Source organism: Argiope bruennichi, chromosome X1 (assembly GCF_947563725.1).
Source record: "Argiope bruennichi chromosome X1, qqArgBrue1.1, whole genome shotgun sequence".
Classification (NCBI taxonomy): domain Eukaryota; kingdom Metazoa; phylum Arthropoda; class Arachnida; order Araneae; family Araneidae; genus Argiope; species Argiope bruennichi.
The window spans coordinates 35,962,683-35,987,796 of NC_079162.1; the positions used below are offsets into that span (position 1 = coordinate 35,962,683).

The 25,114-nt window shown below is 29.0% G+C and overlaps 1 protein-coding gene across 1 annotated transcript in view; it reads right to left on the minus strand.

Moving 5' to 3' along the window:
- LOC129958687 (bifunctional peptidase and (3S)-lysyl hydroxylase Jmjd7-like) overlaps positions 1–25,114 on the minus strand; it is a 76,907-nt gene that overhangs the window by 34,489 nt on the left and 17,304 nt on the right. Inside the window, exons 3-5 of the mRNA XM_056071333.1 lie at positions 16,637–16,887; positions 12,751–12,807; positions 5,317–5,412 (exon numbers count right to left, since the gene is read on the minus strand). Coding sequence (XP_055927308.1) covers positions 5,317–5,412; positions 12,751–12,807; positions 16,637–16,887 — 404 coding nt within the window. The remainder of the gene's footprint in view (positions 1–5,316; positions 5,413–12,750; positions 12,808–16,636; positions 16,888–25,114) is intronic.

Consider the following 25,114-nt stretch of genomic DNA (forward strand, 5'->3'; position numbering starts at 1 on the left):
TGTGCTCATCGCTTGTACATATGCTTGCTTCTTCAAAATGAAATAAAACGACGTCACGAAATTAAAAGTATCTTCACTGTCTTCAAACTGCATTATGCTGCACATAAAAATAATGCTTACATATTAAAAAGTCGACAAGGATAGTTGCCTGTGAAAAATTGTCAAATTAATTAAAATTAAATCCGCGTGAAAGGAAAATGAATCATGCAATAGCTCTTCGCCGACGCTCTTCGTTCCAGCCAGTCATCTCCCGTGTTCCCGTGGCGAAGCTCTTTCACCGCCGTCTCCTTCGACTGCCTCCGGCCACATCGTTTCACGCAAACCGTAGTCCAGGGTCCGGTCCAGTTCCCGTTGAATTCCCTGCTGCTCAACATCATTTCTGCTGTAACCTGTGACTTCATCCGACACTGCTGCTTAATGCCCTTGCGTTTGTGCTCCACTTCGTCATGTGCGTGCTCCTTATATCCTCAAGAAGTTGGGGTTCCTTGTCATCATAAAAATTTCTGGCTCCTTACCTGTGCCGAATAATCCCGATCTCGACATCATTTCCGTGTTAAATCATCACCACAATATAATACTCGCCAGTGGTCCTTCACCTGCCGTAGTCTCCATTTCCAGTACTCAAAATTGCATTTTTGTGATTAATTAAAAAAGTGATAATTCATCAAAAACGTGTTTAGTGTTTCCCGACTCAACGGTGAAAATCAAGATTTATATTGTGTGTTTTTCTTTTCTTTTGATTTTCATTTTTGAATTTTAGAATTATTGCAAGTTATATTTTTATAGTATTATTTAAAATATTGAATTTTTAGCCTTTTATCAAGTTTATTTTTTAAAATTTGATGCAGAAATTTATAATGTTTTTTATTTGAAATATACTTTAATGTGTTAAGAGCTGGAAAAATGACTGACCCAGATAAAATAAATGTGTCTAGCCCTCAAAGTAAAGAAAATAAAATTGATAAAGAAAACGATCAAATAACCCAAGAACTCTCCATAATTCCTTTTGATCCTGAAAATGGGATGAAAGTGGATTTATGGTTGGGATATTTTAACAAAATTTGTCAAGATAATAACAAAACTTATTTGTGGAAAATTAAAAACATTGCTAAATTTCTAAAAGGGTCAGTTTTAACACATTATATAAATAGTTGTTTAAATATTGATAATTTTGATGATTTATGTTGTATATTAACTGAACAGTTCATTCAACCCAATATTGTTAATTTTTCTGACTTTTCACAATTGAAATTTGATTCAAAAAATTCTAAATTAGTTGATTATTTCCATCAAAAATTAAATTATGGTAGACTGTTAGGCCTTAATCCACAACTGATTTTAGAAGGTCTTACTGATGGACTGCCAACTCAACTAAAACAATTAGTTAGCATAAAAGCTCCTAATACCCCTACAGAATGGCTTACAATAACTACTAAACTATTAAAAATGGAAGAATCTTCAGAACCAAACCCAGGCAGGTGTAATGAAACTAGAATCAGAATAAGGCAACCAGCACCTTTTACACCTAGGCATAACTTTAATTATATATTTCAAAATTCTTTTATTCCTCGAGCTCACAATAATATTAGACAAAATTATCAGAATTACATAAGGCCCCGTCCCAACAATTTCAATAACTATGGTCATAGTTTACATTACCAACAAAGATTACCATCTTCTCCATGTAGAATTTGTACGCAAAAAGGGATTCCAAATGCTTATCATTGGACCCAAGTATGTCCTTTTCAACAACCCCAATGTATGACAAATGTTACAATAACAGCCAATTTGACTTCCCCGTGCACAGAAGTTCCTCTTGGCTGTTCTCAAAATCCTGGAACAAGACAAAATTCTCCTAAGGAGGCCCCTCGCCCAGCACGCTGACAATTATTAGTGTCCGGACACATCTCAACTTTACCAACTCTAGCTAACTTGGACAATGCTTATAACCTTCATAGTAATGTTAATATTGTTATTGACACAGGATCCACTCTTTCAATTATATCTGCAGTTATTGTAAAAAAACTTAACTTGACAAGAAAAAATGTAAACTCTATTACAGTCAAAGAAGCTCATGGAACGTTCCAATTAACCCAAATTTGTGACATATATTTAAAAATTGGCCAAATAAATAGGAAAATCAAATTATATATTATGGACAATCCTTTACCATATATCATTTTAGGACTGCCAGATTGTAGTTTATATAAGTTACTTATAGATTGTGACAAAAATAAAATATTTCAAAATGGACAAATTATTACCAATTTGCATACCAATAATAATTATATGCCTTTACATATTGTTGAAAATAATAACACTAGTGATAATAAGGTCAAGGTAGTGAATACCTCGGAGGAAATTTTCCCACCTCTGACTGTAAATAAACTATCTGAACCTGTGTTATATCTGGTGTCTGAATATTCTCATGTGTTTGCAAAAAATAAGATATGATGCTAGATTTATAGATTCTCCATTCAAACCTGGTGAAATTGTAATGTATGAGGAATTTAATAACCCCAATCGTAGAAAATTATCTCCAGTATTTTCAAGTCGATATGAAATAGTAACTAAAATTTCAGATGTAAATTATGAAATAACTAAACCAAATGCATTAACAAACAAAGCTACTGATATTGTCCCTGTATCAAAATTAAGAACATATTATCCACCAGAAAAATTAAAATTAAGTCATGAATAATAATTTAAATTTCTAAAAAAATCCTTTTATTTCTCATGTTTCTTCCCCATAATCCCTAACTTACGTTGGCCCGTTGTCTCCACTCGTAAGAGTTAGTTTTTTCCCTTCATGATGATGATGTGATAGGCGCCATCACAACATACATTCAAATACCTCAGTCTTATTGAGAAGTGAGTATAGGGTCAACTCACAATTAATTTCTATCTCTTTCTAATTTTATCCTGGATATGTTGTTCTCCACTTTGGAAATAAATATTCTTGGATGAGATTAGAATAAGAATTACGTCCCCTTTCTTGATGTCCTACTTTTGGGTCATTAAGTTTCACCCACTACTAGAAATTGGTGGACAAGATTTTACTATTCACCACAAATTAGCTAACAAGTGGGTTAACGTTTTTCTTTTACAATTACACATTTTTATGTCATTTGCTTTTGAATATTTATATAATAAGAGTATTTTGAATCTCATTTTATTATTTTCAGATTCAAGTGTTATATACAAAAATTAGAACTGTGTTGATATATTACTATTATATAAATTCAATTTGTTATTCCAATATTTTACATTCAATTTGATAATTTTGGTGAGCCTTCTACTATTTAAAGGACACTGAATGCAAACATTCTTTAGAGACATTCCTCATCAAATAGAGACATTCCTCATCAAATAGAGACAATCTTACAGATTGAGAGACAATAGACTGAGTTTCTGCAGAAAATCATTTGTATATTGCATATTTTAATATTATTATTTTTGGTGATGTTGAATATTTATCCAATATTTTCACAGACATCACATTATCTTTTTTGTGCTTTATATAAATCTTGTTCAAAATGATTTTTATATTATTGTAAAGGTAGGGGAAACTCGGGTATCACTTTTAATATGCTTTTAAATTTTAGTTTTTTACTTGACCACCACTGTAAGGTAAAGCTGTATGTCCCTTTTTTCCCCACTTCGGCTTTTGTCTGCGCTGTGGCGGACGCGCAATGTCCGCGTCTTTGCTTGTAAATAATTATGCTTTCTCGATAGATATTAAAAAGATTTAAAAAATTAAAAAAGTATCTTCACTGTCTTCAAACTGCATTCTGCTTCACATACAATAATGTTATATATATATATACTTTATAATTCAAATGCTTTAGGGTAGACACATTTTTTTTTGTTTTGTTTTTCTGCCTTCAGGAAAAATAAATCAATTTCTCGGCTGTCCGTCTCGTAAGCCTCCAGTATACAACTGGCCATGTGAAAAACACGGATTTTCTGATTTCAATCCATACACTTGAAGTGATTGACATTGCGCCTTCTTGATGGTCATCAAGAATGCAAGTCGAATGGGTAACTGCTGTCGTTTGAAATCAAAAGGCATGTCGGTGGGAATGAGCATATCTTCTTCAATTGACTTTCCGTTAAGAAATAGCTCCCTCGCTTCTTGCCACATATTGGTTTTTTTTTTATTCTAATGCGCGTGATCAGGTAGCATATAAACGTTGTTTTTCGATTCTTGCCGCATTCTGATAGTGAGACTCTGAAGCACGTAAATTTGCAATTTGTAAACTATCTGCGACAACTTTGATCGGTTGTCGTTCCTCGTTTGTTTGAGAAGCTCGAATTGGCTTATTTCTATGTGCTGCGTTGCTAGATCTATTAAATGACAAACGGATATGTTTGGGGGCATATTTTTTGTCGAAGCAATCAACACGATATACGCTTGTATAACTGAAATATTGTTTATCGATTCACTGAGTAAATAGAAAAATTGATGTTTCCACTGGAAAATCCCCATGATATATAACTTAACGTGATCGGAATCTATAATAATAATTCTATGTATGAGACAAACTCTAAATAATATGTGCAAACTGCCACAGACAAAATATTGTGCACGCTGAATGACAACATTCTGCGTATATGAATATTCATTAATGGGAATAAAACAGTTAGAGCCTGCATTAAATATTTTAGATTTCATTTCACTCACATTGAATGGCATCAATTATAATAGTTTTATTTTGTTTGATATATGGGCGATTAACTCCAAATGACATGTGTTGTTTGCCGGTTACTGTTTGTCAATTTTAAAATATAACCTTCGCGCCAGTGCAAGCAATAAATTGACCTAGTGTCATCGCAATCAGTTGAACGGGACGGCAGCGCATAAAGTAAGGACAAACAAAAATACATACTAATATACTAAATATGATAACTGTACTATGGCTATAACCTTCATCGAGGGGCAAGCAATAAGTTGATCAAGTTTCACCGCAATTGGTTGAACGGGACGACAGCGCATAAGGAACGAACAAACAAAAATACATTTTTATATATTAGATATAATAACTGTACTATGCCTACAACCTTTGCAATAAATTGACCAGGTTTCATCGCAATCGATTGAAAGAGATGACAGCGTATAAGATGCGAACAAAAATTCCTTTTTATATATTAGATATTTACAGTTATTTTTAGATACATACAGATATATACTTTTAAACATACAATACATATATTTTTAAGGAAGAAGGATATAATCTAATCTGATGTTAATAAATGAAAATTGAGTTTTATTTTTAAAAAATAGTTTTATCAAAATTATAAAAATAAAATACGTACGATATGGCATCCAACCTATAGCAATTGGAGGATAAAGCTCGAAATACTTAATTCCAATGAGTGTATAATAGATATTCTCATAATGATCTTTATGCACTAAAAAACAAATATATATATATATAAACATATTATATGATATTAAGTATGAAGAATCTAAGAAATATATTAATATAATACAATAAATATTATCGTAATATTATTATGTTTAATAAATTGCTATTTCTCAAAAATATTTCAATTACTTTAATCCCATTTAAAAAGAAAAAAAAAACCGTAATCGTGATGCAAACTTTTCTTTCAGAAAATGTCATTAATTATAATTGATCGTAAACTGTAAATTCAAACTATTCTAACATTAAATTTTCTTGAATTTTATGAAATTCTGAAATGTTTTCAAAACAATTCAAGGAAAGCATTTCTTCCGATAAGAAATCAAACACAAAATTTTACATAGATCTTAACAAATTTATATCAGAGTTCAGTCTTCTTAGATTCATTGAACCTTGTCAAACAAAAAGATCAAACAAAATTTCTGACGAAGTAAACCATTTCTATATACAAGATGATCATAAAAATAACATGAAGTAATGGCCTCGACTGTAAAAAAGCAGTTCGGTCAAATGTAACCAAATTTAGTCAAAATACTATACATATCAAAAGAGTTCGGTTTAATTTCAGTTAAGTTTCAAAAAAAGTTTAATCCTAACCTTCTTCCAACACATGCAGAAAATATTCCAAGTTGTTGCAATGCAATATTTTTTCTTAAAGTGGACGAATTTTGCAATAAAGATCATCTTTGTCGATGACCGTCAAATTTAGGTATCTTTACGTCACTGTATTGTTTCCTGGACATAGTTCTATTCACTAAGGTTGTGCCCGTGTCCAGAGTATTTTCCCAACACATCCCAAAAAGGATGCCTATAAACTTTTTGATTTCACTTTCGTTGCCATCAAAAGAATTATCTTTCTTCTGCACTGCAAACAATTAGTCTTTGTAACTATATGTGATATCATATCATTAATCATCATGTGAAAACGTTCAAGGGGAGTTTTCCTGATATCTTATACACAATGTTTGATGATCTTGAGAAGAAAGAGAATATAGTGAAAGCGAAAATTTTGGTTCACATTCACCCCCCCCCCATTTAGGTGGTTTTGCATAATTTAATTTCATCAAAGATATTTGACAAAACCTCGACAATTCCACTAGTACCTCGAATTTCAGGATCACCACATGTTTTCCACCATATTGCAATTTGCGATAGAATCGTCTATTCCTTCGTCACTGACGTCTGGTTAAATATTTCAGAATCATCAAATTCTTCATTGGATTAAAAAAAAAATACTTACAGTCAAGAACTTCTTCAGCTATTGGAAATTTTCTAGCAATTTTACAACAAAAATGTTCAAACAAATTGACAATTGTAAAATAAAGAAGCAACTGAACTAAGGAAAAGATTAAAAAAAATACTAAAAACAAGTATCATAAGCGTATGTTCAATAACATACACAAAAGAACCAATTTGGAGAAAGGCACTGATACAAAAAAAAAAAAAAAAAAAAAAAAAAAAAAAAATCTAGAATATTTCACCCTATAGTTGCTCTCCGTTTCACAGAATGAAAAGTTAAAACGATACATTGTTCTCTGAATTCAAAGAATGCGATCTAGAAGTATGAAAGATTTGAAAAAAAGATGGGTATCGGACCTTTGTCCTATTTATTGGACAATTAGAAAACGTGTGAAATACCAGTGATATTTATTTTTTCCACTGATATTTTTAATCTTTTGAACAAACCTGATGATAAACTAAAAAACTGCATATGTTTGTTTAATGAAAAAAATAATTTTATTACTATTGAATGAGTTAAGACTATTTCTGAGATGAATTTTTAAAGCAATTTTTTAATTTTTTTCTACTTTTATTTTTTTCTCAATAATTTATTAAATTTAGTCTGCTCATAATTATGTCTTTTTTTTATGTAATTTTAATTTCTTCTTTTATTTTATTCACATTTAAATCAATTGTCCTATAAATAGGACGACGGTCCAATAAAAGTTAAATATTCTATACATTGCTCTTAGAATAACAACTGTTTTCCATTCAGTAGATTTATGCTCAACGGATTATGTATAGTTCCCAAGTACCTAGACAGGGTAGCCAGCATTCTTGCTCTCTGAATTTCCGTGACATTTTCACGTTTTTTTAAAAAGAAATTTCCCTGTCATTTTTCGGATGTTTCTAATATCTTCAGAACGATGTTGCTTTTATTTTATTCCCTTTAATTCTTCCCTTCTTAACTTTATTTGAAAAAATTTTCTACTCTTTTAATTAAAATCAACGTAAAATAAAATTTAATGCTCAGAAAAAAAATTATCACTTATTAAATTTCAGATAAGCTTCTATTATGTAAAACCCTCCCCTTTCTTTGAAAATGTATGAACCAACACTAGAAGATACATGCCCATCCAGACTGACTTTTAGCTAACCAGTCATATCTCAGAACTGTTTGTCAAATTTACTCATGAAAAATGCAGTGCAAAAATATATACGCATTGGCGAAGTGCTGTGGAATGAAATGGTTTCCTTAAAGTGGGATCTCACCTATCCCTACTGATTACCAACAAGACAATTAGAACTTAATTAATTATATTATTAACATTAATTTACAAATATAAAATGAAATCTCTGCATCAAAATAAGAAAAATTCTTCCATGAAATCAAAATTGTATTGATCTTTAGATCACCACCTATAAAAAAATCGCTTGCATGCTGGCCCTTAAAATAAAGAAAAAAATAGAAAATTGGTATTTATCAATTTTTTTCCCTTTATTACAAAAAATGTTTAAAGAAAGTGAAAACAAATTTTTTAAATGTATAAATTAAAAAAAAAATAAAAAATAGTATGAATGAATTTTGTAAATTTCTGCAGCAAACAGTTTCTTATATATCAAACCATATAAGAAAAATGCTGCAATTGCTTTTTTTACAAAAATTTTGAAAAAATTATGAGGTATGTATACCTATAAACATTAAAAGGCATGTGTGCCAAACAAATTAATTTCTTGTGTTTAATATTATTATTAAATTATAGAGCATCTTGTTGAATGCATGAGGAATTTTAAACGAACACAAAATAAAATTTTAAAGTTAATATTACCAAAAAGTCATTTCATATCTTTCTTAACATCCATCAAATGAAGAATTATTAATCCATGTTCATATTGTTTAAAAATGAACCAAAAAAAAAAAAAAAAAATGTTCTGCAGAAATAATAGCAATAACGTCCGATACTTCATAATTCAACTAAAATATTTCTGAGAAGAGGGGAAAAAATAATTATTGTAAAATACTTATTTAATTAATATAAACTGTTTAGGAATTTTAATAATGAGTCAATATTTTACAACCAGTTTTGAATATTAATACTCAAAACTCATACTTTCGCTCTCGTAACACGTAGTATGATGGATTTGACGTTTGAAGGAAGAAAAGGGGTAGAGATAGCTCCATATTTATATTTTATTTAAAATGAGACATATTAAAACTTAAAATCATAATAGTAACAAGAGCCGAGCTTTAGTTAAGCTGCCTTTTTCCACAGTACTGCGCAAATTATGTCGATAGCTTGTCATCCTTAAAAAAGCTTTGGCGAAAATATATATTTATAGAATGCAATAAATTAAATATAATGGTTAATCTTTTTCTTCTACAGTCTGTTTTAGACAACCTGTAAAAATTTGAATTTCATTAGTAGTCAACGATGTTTCATTTTACTAATGAAAAAATACCAGCGAATTATCTATCATGTTCGATAAAAATTACCAATTTATATAAAAATTTCCAGTTTTATAATAAATTCCCCTGCCTTTTCCGGACCTCCCGGAATTCCCTGACGGATTCCCGGTTTTTCTGGTTGGCTGGCCACCCTGCTAGATCTAAAATTTTACAATCATTTTCGCACGGAAGTTCTTCTTCGACATATTAAAAAAAATAATAATTTACATTTGCTCAATCCATACTAATTTATAAAAGTAACAGTATGTCCAAAATTGATGAAAATATTGAATTCCAATATCTTTTGGAGACTCTACTGGTTGATTCACAATAAAATCCATTTTGTATTTTTGTGAAATGCGGTTCAAAGCTTCGTCAAAGTCTATTACAAGTTTTTTAAAGGTTTCTTAAGAGAATGTTGAAAAAATAGAGCTGATCGGTAACAAAAATGTACGAAATTCTTGCACGACCTAAAATACAGTTTTAGACTATTTCACATTTAGTGAATATATGTGAAATATTTCCGTCATTGAATGCATTATAGGACGAAAGTGATGCTACAAGTTTTAATGCCTATAAAAGTTCAGCTTTAAATTATTGTTCATGATCTAAAAGGTGAGAAATCGGCTTTTTTCGAACATCAAACTTGACATTTTCAGACCTGGCAAATCATCTTCTCCTGAATTCTCTTTAGATACAAAGTTCAATATTAATTATGACTTTTTTGAATTGGCATGCAATTTTGCATGTTTTCCTCTCATGGCAGTGCTTAAGATGTGCCTGTTGCCCCATATTACTTAAGCTTATTATCTTCTTACAAAGCAAGCGGTACACAGCAAACGAATTTTGCAGAATTTCTTTAATCTATTCAGCAAAGTCAGGATTCATATTTTTATTCATCCAATCTGTATTAAAATACGGATTTTGAGCAGCTCATTGTTTTCAAAAATTCTCTAAACTGCTCTGAATAAACTCACAGTTCCTCAAATAATAAACAAACCATTCAATAAAGTCATTAGTGGGTGTCTAAATAACACAGCGATGCTTCCGCAGATTTAATGTTGCTATTCCCGTCAAAGAAATTAATTCTAATCTCTCACACAATTACATCAGTCTCGGGCATACTCATTAGCTGCAATCCGGTAATCTTACTGAAAGAAAACAACTATCACTCAAATCGAAATTAGACTAATCTATATAGAAAAAAAGGGGGCAACGGGTAGAAAAGGGGTGAGTTTCCGCAATTACAGAGCGGTTCCCTTTTTGATACTCTGGCTACGATCTTTTAAACTTATAATGTTCAGAAATCGGCAATTTTAAGATGGGGAAAAAAAAAAAAAAAAAAAAAAAACTTAAAATTCCTTGCATTTTCCTTGTTTTTTTTAGATGATTTTTACGCACCGTATATTTTTTTGGCTATCCCGGTGCCATGACAACCCTGATTTACTTAATATTTTTTTTCCATGTAGTTAAGTTAGAAAATTATAAAAATTTGTTTACATAATATGTGGTGTTATAATTAGATATCTTTACAAAAGAATCTTTGCACAGATAGAATATAGAGTTAGATAAGTTAATCAGCACCACAGATAAACAGCTCAAATGCAGAAATTTGAAACTGCATTTTTATGCACTTAAACTTTATAAATGCTATCGTTTGCAATTTTTTCTATTTTATTTTACAAAAGAATAATTTTTATATACAATAACAATATATAACACAAAAAATACAAACCAAAATAAAAAATATTTTTAAGATGCATGAATTTTAAAATGATACAATAAGTTTGCATTTAAGTGTTCCTATTTAAGTTATTGATGAATGTAAACAGTTATTTCATACAGAATTGATAATGTTCAACTTTTGCGACTTGTTTTCACTACTTGAGATAGATTTAATCTCTAAGATCCGAGATTCGATACCAAGAGCACCATGCTTATTCTTGGATAATAGTGCATGAACACTTATTATGTTAAACAACATTTCCGCAAGGGTTTTTTTAAGCGGGAGGGGGGGGGATAACACAATTTTTGTAGAGCGAGGATGCAAGTTAAACTATCCATATATTATATTTATTTAAAAAACGAAAGGATCATATTTATATTCATTATCCCCTTTCACGACTTTATTCATTCTTTAGTTTTAAATGAGAACTTAATCTTTAGTCATCACTTTTGGAGATAATCTGTTACTGTCAAAACCATCAAAGAATAAAACCCGAAATTTTATGACATTTTCTGCAATCTGACTAATAATATATCATATCATTACTTTAATGCTTTTTATAGTATTTTTTAATATTTATTTATGAATGGAATAAATAAACTAGGAAAATGAACTATCTTTCTCATAGAAGACAGTAATTAGAGCTCCAGATATCAAACAAATATAGGTAATAACTTTATTGATGGGAAATTTTAAAATATAAGCAGGCCTACTAGTACAATAACTATTAAAATTGTTGGTAATTTGTCGATAATTGAAGCTGAATGATATATACAATTCTCTTTTTTTCTTAAATGGCTTTTGTCATGACAAATAGTAAGATAAGTGCGAAAAATCAATTTAGAACAGCTCCACAACTTACTTTTTTCAAGATAATAATTAAAAACATTCACTTGATACGTCAGTGTTGACAAAAGCTAAAAGAGAATTATATATATAAGAAAAAAGAAAAAGAAAAAAAAAGAGAATTATATATATAAGAAAAAAGAAAAAGAAGAAAAAAGAGAATTACATATATTATTCAGCTTTAATTCTCGGCTAATAATAGTAAGTAATTACTGTTCATTTCAGGATCATGAGACAAGCACTCTTTAACGATCGTAATTCTCTACGGTGGTAAGCAGAAAAATAAGCGGTTATTACACCACCTAATTCCGCGAATAATCTGAGTTCATCTTATTGGTAAAGAAATAGATCTCTTTTCATCGTCTTTTTTTTTTTTTTTTTTTGACGAAATAAACGTCTCCTGACGCATGTGCAAAAGCGCGAAGAGTTTGCGAATTCCAGAATGAATAGAATTCGGATGCAATATTTTATCAAAATCAATGCAATATTTTATGTTAATCAAATGTTTTTATCAAGTGAAATTGGTTTAAATTTACAAAGCTCATTCTGAATAACAAATCACATACTTTCAAATTTGAAATACTACGTTGCAATATTGGCAAATTGGAAGAGGCCTACAGTCTTAGAAAATCTTGATAGAAAGTGTTACAATTACATTGACCCAGGCACACTGGGCATATTTACCAGGATTGAAAAAGGCCCCCTTAAAGATAGCTGAGGAGATCATATGGCACTGTGTAAGATCAAACATTTGATTCAACATTTTGATATTAATATGGAGATTTCTTTCAGATATATTTTGATTCTTCGCCATCAGGATTAGTTTCCTTGACAGAAATCATGGATGTATTTCTTCATCTGTGTTAACGAAACAATTAACTCACTAGCCATTATTTCAAATATGGCCATTTATAATTATTGCTAAGCTAAAGACTATAAAAAGCCAATACCTATTAAGATAATAAAGAAATATCTGAATAAATATATTCATCTTATATAACCCAGGCAACCCGAAGAGAAAAAAAAATTAGAATTTTTGCATACAACTGTACATATTAAGTAAATAGAATAGGAGTAAAAATTACTTGAATGAACACATTGACCCTTTCCCATCCAAATAGTTGCTTCTTTAGGTTTGCTACCTGAAAATAATGCGAAAAAAAAATCTGTGATTAAAAATGCAGAAAACTTTATATTCCTATTTAGATACTCGTACAAAGGTATATAAGCAAAAAACAAATTATAACTGGATTTTACAATGTTTGAAACATGTAAAAACCAAGTCAAAAGAAACTGTTTTTGAGGCAGAAATCAAAAGTATTTTATTTTCATAAAGGAACAAGTTTAAATTTTCCGAATTCAATGCGAAAGCAATATACACTCATTATTAGAAAAATAACACAATATTTTTTATAAAGAATTTTAAGAACAATTTTTAAAACCAAAATAAATGAAAGAATATTATGTTTATAAAAGGCCTTTTTTAATACATCCCAGCAATGAATCCAGTAAGCATGCGGTTATTCAGCAGGAAAACGAAAATAACTATATAATATTAAAAAATTATATATAAAAATTCATTATCCAATCTTTTAACTATAAACAATTAAATCAAAGGATATAAAATAAAGTTTTAGAATTCTAGATCAAATAAAAAATGTAAAATGACATTCTTTGACGAAAAATTACTATTTTTGTCTAAAATTTAGAAATTCAATTTTTGATTTAAAACTTCTAAAAATAAAACCACAAGGAAAGCAATTTAAGGTCAAATAATAGACTGGCTGACGGAAAATCCATCTCATTACGAAAATAATTCCAACTAAAAGCAATGCACAGAGGAGTTCAAAAATAAAATTATTATTTATCAATATTAAAGGTATAAGTACTAAAACAGAAGATACTAAAATACACATAGCGGATCATTTAGATAACTTAATTACACATACAAATATTAAAATAACTTTAAAATACTTATCATTTGCTTGTTATATAACAGCTATGATACAAAATGCACATAAATTTCTCCACTGCCTAAATAAAAAATCTTAAGTGATCTATAAAATCTGTTTTCGATCAATTTAAAATGAAATCTATTCTTGCATATTTTTAAAAGTTTATTTTGACAGTAAAATTAAACCTTAATTTTACAAGCCGTTTCAAAATTAAATTTTAATCGATATTAGTATAATGCACAAAAATGAAATAAAAATGGAGTTTCGAACTTTGTTTGAAAATATTTGTTACCAAGAGATTATAAGGGCTTCACTTATAGTTATAAAACGATCACTTAATTTTTATAATGAAGACACTTTTTTCAAAAATGCATGAATTAAAATCATAATATTTAATTATATTTTTTGCAGTATCATATTGACATTATTTGTTATATTAGTATTTTTCATGTAAATATATATATATGTTTTTTTAATACATACATTGCTTGTATGTTTGTTTCTATGAAGTCAATTATTTCATTTCTTGTTACTTTATTTTCAAGCAATGTTTACATCACACACCCAACAACTCAATTAATAACTGTAACTTATGCCATGCTAAAGACTTTAAAGTTAGCTTACTAATATGAAATAATAAGAAAAGGTTAAGAGAATTCTTGTGCTAATTATATAGTTACTATTTTATCAATACAAAGCATTAAAATATCTTCAGACCGATTAACATTGAATGTATTAGCTAATAAATATAAAAATAAGCATAAATATGTTGAAATTGCTCTAATCCTAATCTGAAAATCCGTTAGATTATTAATTGCAGTATATGCCATATATATTACCAGGAATAAACAAAAACAAGCATGTGCATAATTTTTATGACTGAAGCTGCAGTAAGTTTTTGTTGGTTGTAAAGCATTCTTTACTTTGGGAGTTTCTAATCAAACTTTCTTTAAATTTTTTTAAAGATTTTTTAAAGAATATTTCTGACACAAATATAAACAATTCAAAAATATAGAAGTGTATTGCACACAGTCCACTATGCAAAGGTATTAAAAAATCAACCATACAATGTTGTTTTATAGTATAATATAAAACCATAAACAAACACTACATAGCATAATGTATGGAGAAAAAACAGAACTTGAACAGATTAAATCAGAAATTTAACAATTAACAGTATGTCATGAAACTTTTTTAAAAGTTTATTCATAGAGTTGTAATAACCTAAAAATGGATGATGGCTACGTTATTATTTTTAGTTTTGATATTCTCAATCAACTCAAATCTTATTAAGAAGTACAAAAATTCTAAGCGGAAAAAAGAAAGCAAGAAAGTTGCTGGAATTACAAAGAAGCATTCCAAACATAATCAAATGTAATATTAACTAAATCATTCTAAATAAATATACAGATGGCCTTTATCACTTATCATTATAATTTAATGTAGCATTCTGCATTCTCTTTTTCATGCCACTGTTTCCTTTGAATCTCAGTACGACAACATTTTCAAGGTTGATGCTGATTAACTTTTTTTGTTTGATAGTTCACTTGTGCCACACCCACTAAAAACGAGTACAAACAGTCATTCTGCTTCATTTGCATTTAAATGCTGTTATGGCGTATAATATATCAGATGTCCTCACTTTTTCACATTTTTGGAAGTACAGGCTCATTTTAATCATAGTTACCTATCTCGTAAGTAGGCTTCGTCTGAGAATGAAACTGTAGCAGAAAAGTGTGCATCTTCCTGTGTGGTATTAAGCATCCAGCTTGCGAAATCCGCTCGATTTGCGATTTTCATTGAAAAACGTTAACTGCGACCCTATGTTTTCTGATAATTTATCATCTACTTAATGCTTATTATCCTTGCTCTGAATTTGTCTTTCGAATTTGATCGCTCTCTGCAAACATCGGTACTGATGTTGCAGCGATGTTTACTGGTTCCCATTTTAGTTTTTCTTGAAATCTTTAAAACTTCCCAGTTCTCACACTACACGCTTAAATCAAATTATAGAATATAAAATTCTTTACATTTTCAAGCTTTTATTTTTCTTCAAGTTTTAATATTTTTGCAAATATGGATTCCAAAACTACTTTTTCGTTTTTTAGTAATTTACGACCCCCCCCCCCTAGATCACCAAATCCGCATGTTACTTGCATGAAATTTTTTTTTTTAAGAATGTGCTTTTGCTTAATAAAAAATTCGTAGTTGAAACACCATTTGTTATTTTTTTATTAATTTTTTACAGTTCTCCGACTCTCTATATTTTTACGATTTTCACCAATTAAACGTCGTTTGGGAACCCCATGATGTATGGTGATTCTTTATGCTCCTGGTGCCTACTATCATCCCTCTGAATTTGTCGGTCGAATTCGGCATTTTTACATACGGCCCATTGGTAGTCAAAGGTCAAACTTTCAAGACAAAAATGTTCTGCGGTTAGTTCAAATTTTTTTCCTGTAAAACCTACCATCCAAGAGATTTTAAAAAACGCATAGAAAAAGTTTTAAAAAGATTTCATGTGTATCCAAAACAGACGGCACGCTATCGCATGTCGAGGTCGGAAACTTGGATTTTAAGAGTACAGATTAAAAACCTATAAAAAAACATCACACTACTCCGAATTAGCAGTTAACAAGAAAACAAAAATTAAAATTGCATTAATGATTGAATTACGAAGTTTAAATCTGAAATGATTTCATTTTAAAAACTTTTATTTATTTGAATATAGATAAATTACTAAATAATGTACCATTACTTTATAAGATTCAGATAATATGAAATGAACATAATTTGATATTTTCAACAAGAGTTAATTTCTAGCAAACAGAAGCACAACAATAAGTGTCTTTAAAATTGAACAACAGTAGTTCTGTCCAATAATAATTTTTTATATTTAAATTAAAATTTTAAAATATCTGTACTTAATGCTATAACAACAAACTATTAATTTTTAGAAATGATTTTTTAAACAAAATTTCAAAAATCTTCAATGAAAGTAAAGATGTATATTTACCAAATGTTTCACTCGCCCATTTTATATCATTATCAACACCACGATAAGTTAGTCGATCAAGGTCCTCAATCAAGTTATTTGGCTTTTGCAAACTATAAACACTTGATGTTGTGGGATGTTGAAGCTCATCCAAAAATTCTGAAAATAACATTCTTCTTTCTTCGGCTACCATAAACAAATCATTTGAAACAGCATTTGCACGTCCATCTGGTGTTACAGCAACAGTTACTTTCTTGTTTTGCATCACGTCTCTGAATTAAAAGAAATGAATTTGGGATATATTAAATTTTAGAAGAAACTGACTAAGAAATTTTACATGCAGCAACAATATTTAAGTAGATATTTTTATTCATACAAATTCATTATTTTTATTGGCTTTAAATTTATCATCAAAACAGTTTTGTTGAGAAGCAAAAATCAAGCAGAGCATATATAAATACATAAAAGTAAGTTAATTCCAAAAGTTTAGAATATTATATCTATACTTATATAAACCTCAATGTGTGTGTTTGTGTGTGTATGTATGTGTTGGCGCTCTACAGAAAAGACCATTTGACCAACAGCTACCAAATTTGGTACGTGTATACCTTGGAGGTCGGGAATGTGCACCTGGGGTCCCTTTTTTTGAAATTTTAATTAGAATTTTAATTATTAATTAAAAACTAACTTCCCCGCCAAAAACATCTTCATTTCCCCCCCCCCATCAAATGAGTAAGGCTTCAGCATTCCCCCCCCACGCTAATGTGGCTTAGGCTTAACATTTTTCGGCCGATTATTTCAAACGATTCTGTTTATTTTCTTAATGTTTGATGCATTTAAAATTAAACATTGTAATTTAATCGATCTTTCAGATTCATTCTGAAGTACTTTTGAATTAAAATAAAACAGAATAAAGGACATTAAATATTTCTAATCTGCATAGCGTTACCGTAACTGGAGTTGAAAATTCACGCATGCGCATTGTGTTCTGATTGTTTACATCTATTTTCAACGGAAGCGGACTTCATTTAAATTATTTTTAGGTTAGTTGTATGCTTTTGTAATTAAATTGTATTTATGTTAGTTTAAGTTCATCGTTTTTTAAGTAATTTTTTTAACTGTTTTCGACCGATTATTTTAAATGAATATGTTTATTTTCTGAGTGTTTGATGCATTTAAAATTAAACATTGTTAATTAATAGACGTGCTCATGATAAATCTGAAAAAATTTTGTTGACAAATTCTTGAGATATTACATAAATTAAGAAAGATATTCTTTAGTGCCCATAAGGTTTAAACGCTCAGTGACTCTGTTTTCAGTAATCATATTACAAAAAAAAATGCTTTGTTTCAGTAAAAAATATTATTATATTAATTGCAGATTAATCATTTCAACTTTAATTTAAAGCATAAATTCTACGGGAGCTAACAGAAAATTAGAGATATACAGATTACGTTATGACTGAAGGCCTTTATAATATTATGAGTGGATTGAAATTTGAAGTTTTAAAATATTTTAATGAAGAAGCTATTAAAGTAGGAATTACATAAAATATTTAATTATTAAAATTTTAACGAGCAATAAGATTGGTGAACCGGCTGGTCGCCAAAGGCGGCTAGTTATATATATATATATATATATATATATATATATATATATATATATATATATATATATATATATATATATATATATATATGGTGTATGAAGCGTCATCCTGGCGGCGCTCGCATCATCACTCGACGGCCAATAAGAAGCTATCTGATTCGAGCCATTAAAACTGTATTCAGTACTGTAATAGCGTTCGTCGATGTAAAGCGGCACAGCCGTTCGTTCGGTTCATTAAATTCGTGTGTGATTCTTGTAATATGAGCCATCTCTAAGCATTAATCTCAACCGGGTTTGCCCTTAGGGCCTGAGAGAGATATTTGATTTGATATATAATCCGATTCATAGAGGCCTGTTTTTCGAGCCAGAGTTAACATGCCTCTATACACACACACGCCCACACACATATATATTTGATTTAAGTAGAATGCAGGTTCGAAGCAGTGAGGAGACTTGGTATTTTTAATTCCGTTTTTATTCTCTCTCGGGATGCAAACATGTTTATTTACATGAAGGCGCAAAGCGGCACAAAAACAGAAGGCAAAAAGGGGCGAACAAATAATCACTAGTCTTATACAACATAGGATTTCTGGCCATGCGCCAATTTAATACAAGTGGTGACCTTCCACAACTTTTCAAGGAGCAACAGAAGGGATCACTTTCATTTAAGACGTAGTACTGATGGCGCATTATTTTTTACAGAGGAATTAATTAAACCGAAAGTGGAATTAGATCACGAAATAAGAGAATATTTTACTATGGTCTAAATTAAGAATTTAAAAAATCATTATATATATATAAGTAACCAATCTAAAGTGAGAAATATTTTGAAAACAAAAACGAAACGAAATAGTTTCGGAATCGCAATTAAAAATTATTCCTCATTCAAACTAAAACCAAAAAAGGAACAGGAAAAACATCATAGTATTGAGAGAGCGCAAATGCAGCTACTTCTAAAACACAGATGAAAAAAGACAAAAGTAATAAAAATCAAGTTAATAGGAAAATCAAATTAAACCAAATTTTCATAAAAGTTTTTAAAGGGTTTTTCAAAAGGTTTTTTTAATATATTGCCTAAAAAATTTAAAAATTTTCAGATTATTCTTCTGAATTTACTTTTTCGAGAATTCCATGTTTTTTGGCGTTAGGGAGATATATTCTTCATTTTAATAAATAAATAAAACTATGCAAGAAGCTAATAACAAATTTATCATAGCGCATGGCCCGTCGCGCGCTCTACCAAGGGGCACTGTGGATAGCTTTGTGTCAGGAGCATTAAAGAAGAAAAAATTACTGACACAATCGTTATGTTACAAAAATCTTAAAAATACAAAAAAAAATATATATATATATATATATAAAATTTGTGGAAACGGGAAGTGTAAGACATGTTCATTAGCAGGTAAGGAACAAATCAATAATGAAAACTCAAAATTACAAGTATTCTGTAAAAACAAAAACTTGATTTATCTTTTAAATTGTTCAGAATGTAATTTAAAATATACTGGCCAAACTAGCACCGAGCTCAATTTAAGAATTAATAATGATAGATCCGATATTAAAAACTTTATAAAAAATAGGACTACTGACTTTGAACTGGATTACTTTCAAAACCATAACTTTAATAATATAAATATCTACATTCTAGAAGACAATGTTAACGAATTAAGCAAAAGATTAGACATAGAAAACATTTTTATTTGTAACCTTAAAAAATTATTTTCTTATGGTCTCAATAGTAAATTAAATTTGGAAGGTTATGCAGATTTAAACAATAATTGCATTTATTACAAATTTAGCATATTTAAAAATTTTCTAAATAAAGATAACTATTCTAAAAGATTTAAAAGAGGTAAAGGAAAAGGTGGCAATTTTCAAATTATATTTGAGGAATTTCAAAATTACTGTAATCTGGAACACAATAGTGAAAACATTCACAAAATTAGAAAATACATTTTTGGTCTTAGAAATAATAAAATTAAATGGTTACTAAATAATAAATTCGTGAATTAAGAGTTTAAAAATTCTTACACAAAATGTATAATTCTTGACCTGATTAAATGTAAGCTTAACATTGGAAAAAACGATTTACTTTTTAATAATAAAAATATTGTTTACAAAGAATTCTGTGTGATTAAATTCTTGGATATTTACTTCGAATATCTAAAATTACACAAAACTGTACATAATAATATTTTTTCCCCTCTATCAGATAAAACAACCGTTTCAATAGTGTTTAGTTACACTTCAACTTCAAAGAAAAAAAAATCTGTAATTATAATTACTATAGCAAAAATTTAGATAAAATAAATAAAACAGATTGTTACTGTAACAAAGAAAACTTTAAAGATTTTATAGATGTTGATAAAGGTCATATTATTACAGGTAATTTAAAAATTATTGAATCCAACTCTTTAAGAGAATTAATGGAAAGAGGGACTAAATTTAGATTAAGAGAAAAAATAAAGAATAATAAAATTTTAATTTCTATTGGTAAAGATTTGGATATTTTTATTGCTGAATTATCAAGGAAATAACATTGATCTGCGGAAGATTTCGGAGAATGGAAAGTGAGAATTTTAGAGGAAATTAACCCTTTAAAGGGCCATTTTTTTTCTAGTCATATTATGATAAAATATTTTTAGGCTTGAAATTAGAATAAGAAAAGGGATTCATTTAGCTTATTAGATGAATTTAATTTGATTAATTAATTAATTTGGTTAATTAATAATTAAATAACAAATCAAGACACATCATTTTGTCTGAGATAAAGAACTGACGCATCTAAGTTTCTGGCTTACTAAAAAAATGTGTCAGAACTTATGCCAACTTACATAACTTCATACAAAGATTGATAAATTTGGTGGGAAGCATACTTCCCACGGCCTTAGAAAGGGTTAAAATAAAAATGAATACTGATATTGACAGATCTAAAGAACGAGGGTTTTATTTTAGCAAAACATTAAAAAACGAAATAAAAAATTTTAAAGAAAAATTTGTTATTACAGTTATAGATAAATTAGCAAATAATTTATGTTTAATTTGTAACTATTATTATAAAGAACTTTTAATTAATGAATATAACTCTAACGCAACTTATATTTTAAAGAACACCGGGGAAAAGGAATTAGATAAAAGAATGCTAGCTTTCGCAAAAAAAAAAAAAAAAAAAAAAAAAAAAAAAAAAAAAAATAAGACTTGTTTTCTAAACTATATTTATTCCCAAAAGTTAAATTTCATAAAAATCCATTAAAATTCAGATTCGTGACTTGTAGCACTGGCAGTTATAATTAGTATACGGGAAAACATTTCTTTAAATACTTAAAAGTTATCATGGACAAAATCAAAGATGAAGACAACTTTATAATTTCTAGTAACAAAGAAGTACTGGATTTTCTTAAAGATAACAACATTAATAAACCAATCTACCACATGAAAAATTAATAAAGGTCTGTACTTTTATATATGGCGAATATTTAAATGAAAATGTTATTCCTATAAATAACTGGCTAGAGTTATGTAATTTTAATATTACTGAAAATTATGTTTTTAATGGAATTAATTTTTATAAACAAGTAAAGGACATTCCAATAGGAACAGCTTTCTCAAGTGTTTTAGCTAATATTTTCCTACATTTCTATGAGAAAAAAAAATAAATATTATTTAATGAACGAGTGGAGGTATATTAATGACCAATTTTTGATAAACTTAGACAATACTAATATTGTTACTAATTGATAGCCAAAAGATTTAATTCTAACAGAAACAAATAAAAATCAACTTGAGGCTACCTTTCTGGATTTAAAAATCGAAATTGCTAATGATAAAACAATAGTTGGTATATACGATAAAAGGGATGAATTCAACTTTAAAATCACAAAACTTTGTAATTATTCCAATCTAAACTCTAAAATTTTCAAAAATCTAATTTTCTCACAATTGAACAGGATCAAAAGGGTATGTAATAATAAAAATTCCTATATTGAAGCCTCAAATAACCTAATTAGAAATTTAATTAATAATGAATTTTCCAGAAACAACTGTAATGTCAACTTTTTGATTAGACAAGGTATGATTTGGGATTAATCCTTTACCTAATTAAAAAATAGAACTTTCCTTGCATATTAGATCACTCAATAGATGGCGCTGGGACCCTACAATTGTTTTTTACCTCAAATGCGTTAGCTTATAGGTGTTAAAAGGGGGAATCATAATCGATAGCTTAAAAATTTCTTTGCCTAATGCAGTTATGTTCTTTCCTTTTTGTTTTCAGTTCTGATTTAGGTGTTATTATATGGTATTTTTGTTATTATTGTTATTGTATTTTGCTTATTAGTGGATGAATTCTAATTTATTGCTTTGTATTTTCCTTTCAGTTAAAATGGTATATCTCTTGGGCCTAATTTCTGGGGGTTTTCGGGTCACGAAGAATCATTATTAGACTATCTAGTCTGTATTCCTTCACAGAAAAAATCCCTGCCTGAAGGTGACCCTTGAAAAAGTCTTCAGGCCGGAATCTTTTTTATTTGGTTTAATTTGATTTTCCTACTAACTTGATTTTTATTACTTTTGTTTTATATAACATTACTTTGGTTGCAACAGAATGCAGGTTTGAAGCAGTGAAGAGACATTTTAGATTTTTAATTTCGTTTTATTTTCTTCCTGGAGACAGGCATGATTATTTACAAAGCGCAGTGCGGCACAAAACCAGAAGTAAGCAAAAAACGCGAAACAAATAATCACTAGTCTTATATAACATAGGATTTCCGGCCACGCGCCAATTCAATACATGTGTTGACCTTGAGAAGGGCAACGGAAGTATCACTTTCAACCGATACGTACTACTGATGGCGCATTATTTTTACAAAGGAATTAATTAAACCGAAAAACCGAAAGTGGAATTATATCAGGAAATAAAAAAAAAATATTTTACTATGGGCTAAATTAAGATAAAGTATTGGAAATTAATTTGGTTTAAATTAAGACTTTCAAATATCATTTTTTATATATATATATATATATATATATATATATATATATGATGGCATTAGTGCAATGTCATTATGAATTTAGATTGTACAATTGGAAACACTCAGAACTATTCCAATAGCAATCGATTTAGGTTGCAGAAAATTTGATCTTACAGTTCTCGAATTACTTTTTAATTTCAAGCAATGGGGTCAATTCATGTGACGTAAAAGTCACATGTCATGAACCTCTGCGCATGGCATTTAAGTTTCATCCGCACCGCTTTCGTCGATTAGTCTACCATTAACGTTCTCCGCCAAGTATGAAGCGGATTTTTTGTTTACATTTGAAGTTATAATTTTTGAGTCATTTCCTTTCCTCTTATTATGTGTTAAAAGAAGAAATACTGGTGTGCTGATGGATGCATGCTTTAATGCGAAACACAAGAATGACTGTCATGATAAAATGTTTTCTTATTTTCCTTTCAACAATCCTGACTTGGGTTGATAGCTTTGGTATAGATTTTTTCAAGCCTTCGAAGTCGGTGATATGCTCCGATCATTTTGAAGAATTCATTCAGTGAGTGTCCATTTATTAAATATAGCTGTTTCAATAATTTGTTAGAAAAACTCTTCGAAGAAAAAGAAATCGGTAAGCGATTTGCCGTCAAAAACAAACAAAATCGTGAGTGCATATCTAATTCACTTTATTCACATTTCATGAAATTTCTGATAATTTTGAATATGCATAGAAGGTTTTAAAATGTTTGCATGAATATTACATTGCATTTATCTACAAAATCTTATCTAAATTTAATTAATGTAAGTAAACAAACTCTTGTTGCAAAAATAACAACTGCTATAATGCTAAACTTAGGTGGAAGTGAATATTACTAGTTTTCTAATAACATTTGCAGATTTGTGATGGATCCAAAGTGAATTTATATCAAACAACTTTTTTAATATTAAAGATGAAATGTCAATAGTTTATTGTATTTAAACTGAAATTGACTGTTATCATAATATTATGTTATACCATTGTGCACCTCAGTGTTTTCTGTTTTAATAAATAGAGGTCTTTTTCCATATCAGCATTTATTATATAATTTTTATTCCCAACTTCATTGCTGCATGCATGTTTCACTTTTTTTTTTTTTTCTATTTCTTTAACATATCAATTTTGAATTATAAAATTCTGTAAAAGCATATTTCAACTCCTCTTTATACCCTATTTAATCTCTCTCTCTCTCTCTCTCTCTCGATATATATATATATATATATATATATATATATATATATATATATATATATATATATATATATATAACAATTTTCGGAATCCTGTCGGCTCTTTAATTTGTAAGCATTATTTTATGTGAAGCAGGATGCAGTTTGAAGACAGTGAAGAGACTTTTTACATTTTAAAATTCTTTTTAATCCATCGGAAAAGCATAATTATTTACAAGCAAAGACGCGGACATTGCGCGTCCGCCACAGCGCAGTACAAAAGCCGAAGTGGGGAAAAAGGGCCGAAATAAATTATCTCTCGCCATATATAACCTTAATTTTGATAGGGAAAATATTTCTTCATTGTGCTAATATATTAATAAGATTCTGATAAGGATTTCTGACGCATGTCAATCAAATGTAAGGGAAACACAGGGATCTTTTAAGAAAGAATGTGCTTACTGGACATATTTTACCCCTTCACGCCGAGCGTGTGAAATTATCGGCGTTTAGTCGATTCAGCAATTTTATAAAGCTTCTCTTGAATTAATTAAGAATAGAAAGTGGAATTGGATCACGAAATAAGAGATTATTTTAGAATGAAGTTACTATGGGCTAAATTAAGATAAAATCTTCGAAATTAATTAAATTGAAATTAAGAGTTTAAAATATCGTTGCATATATATATATCATGAC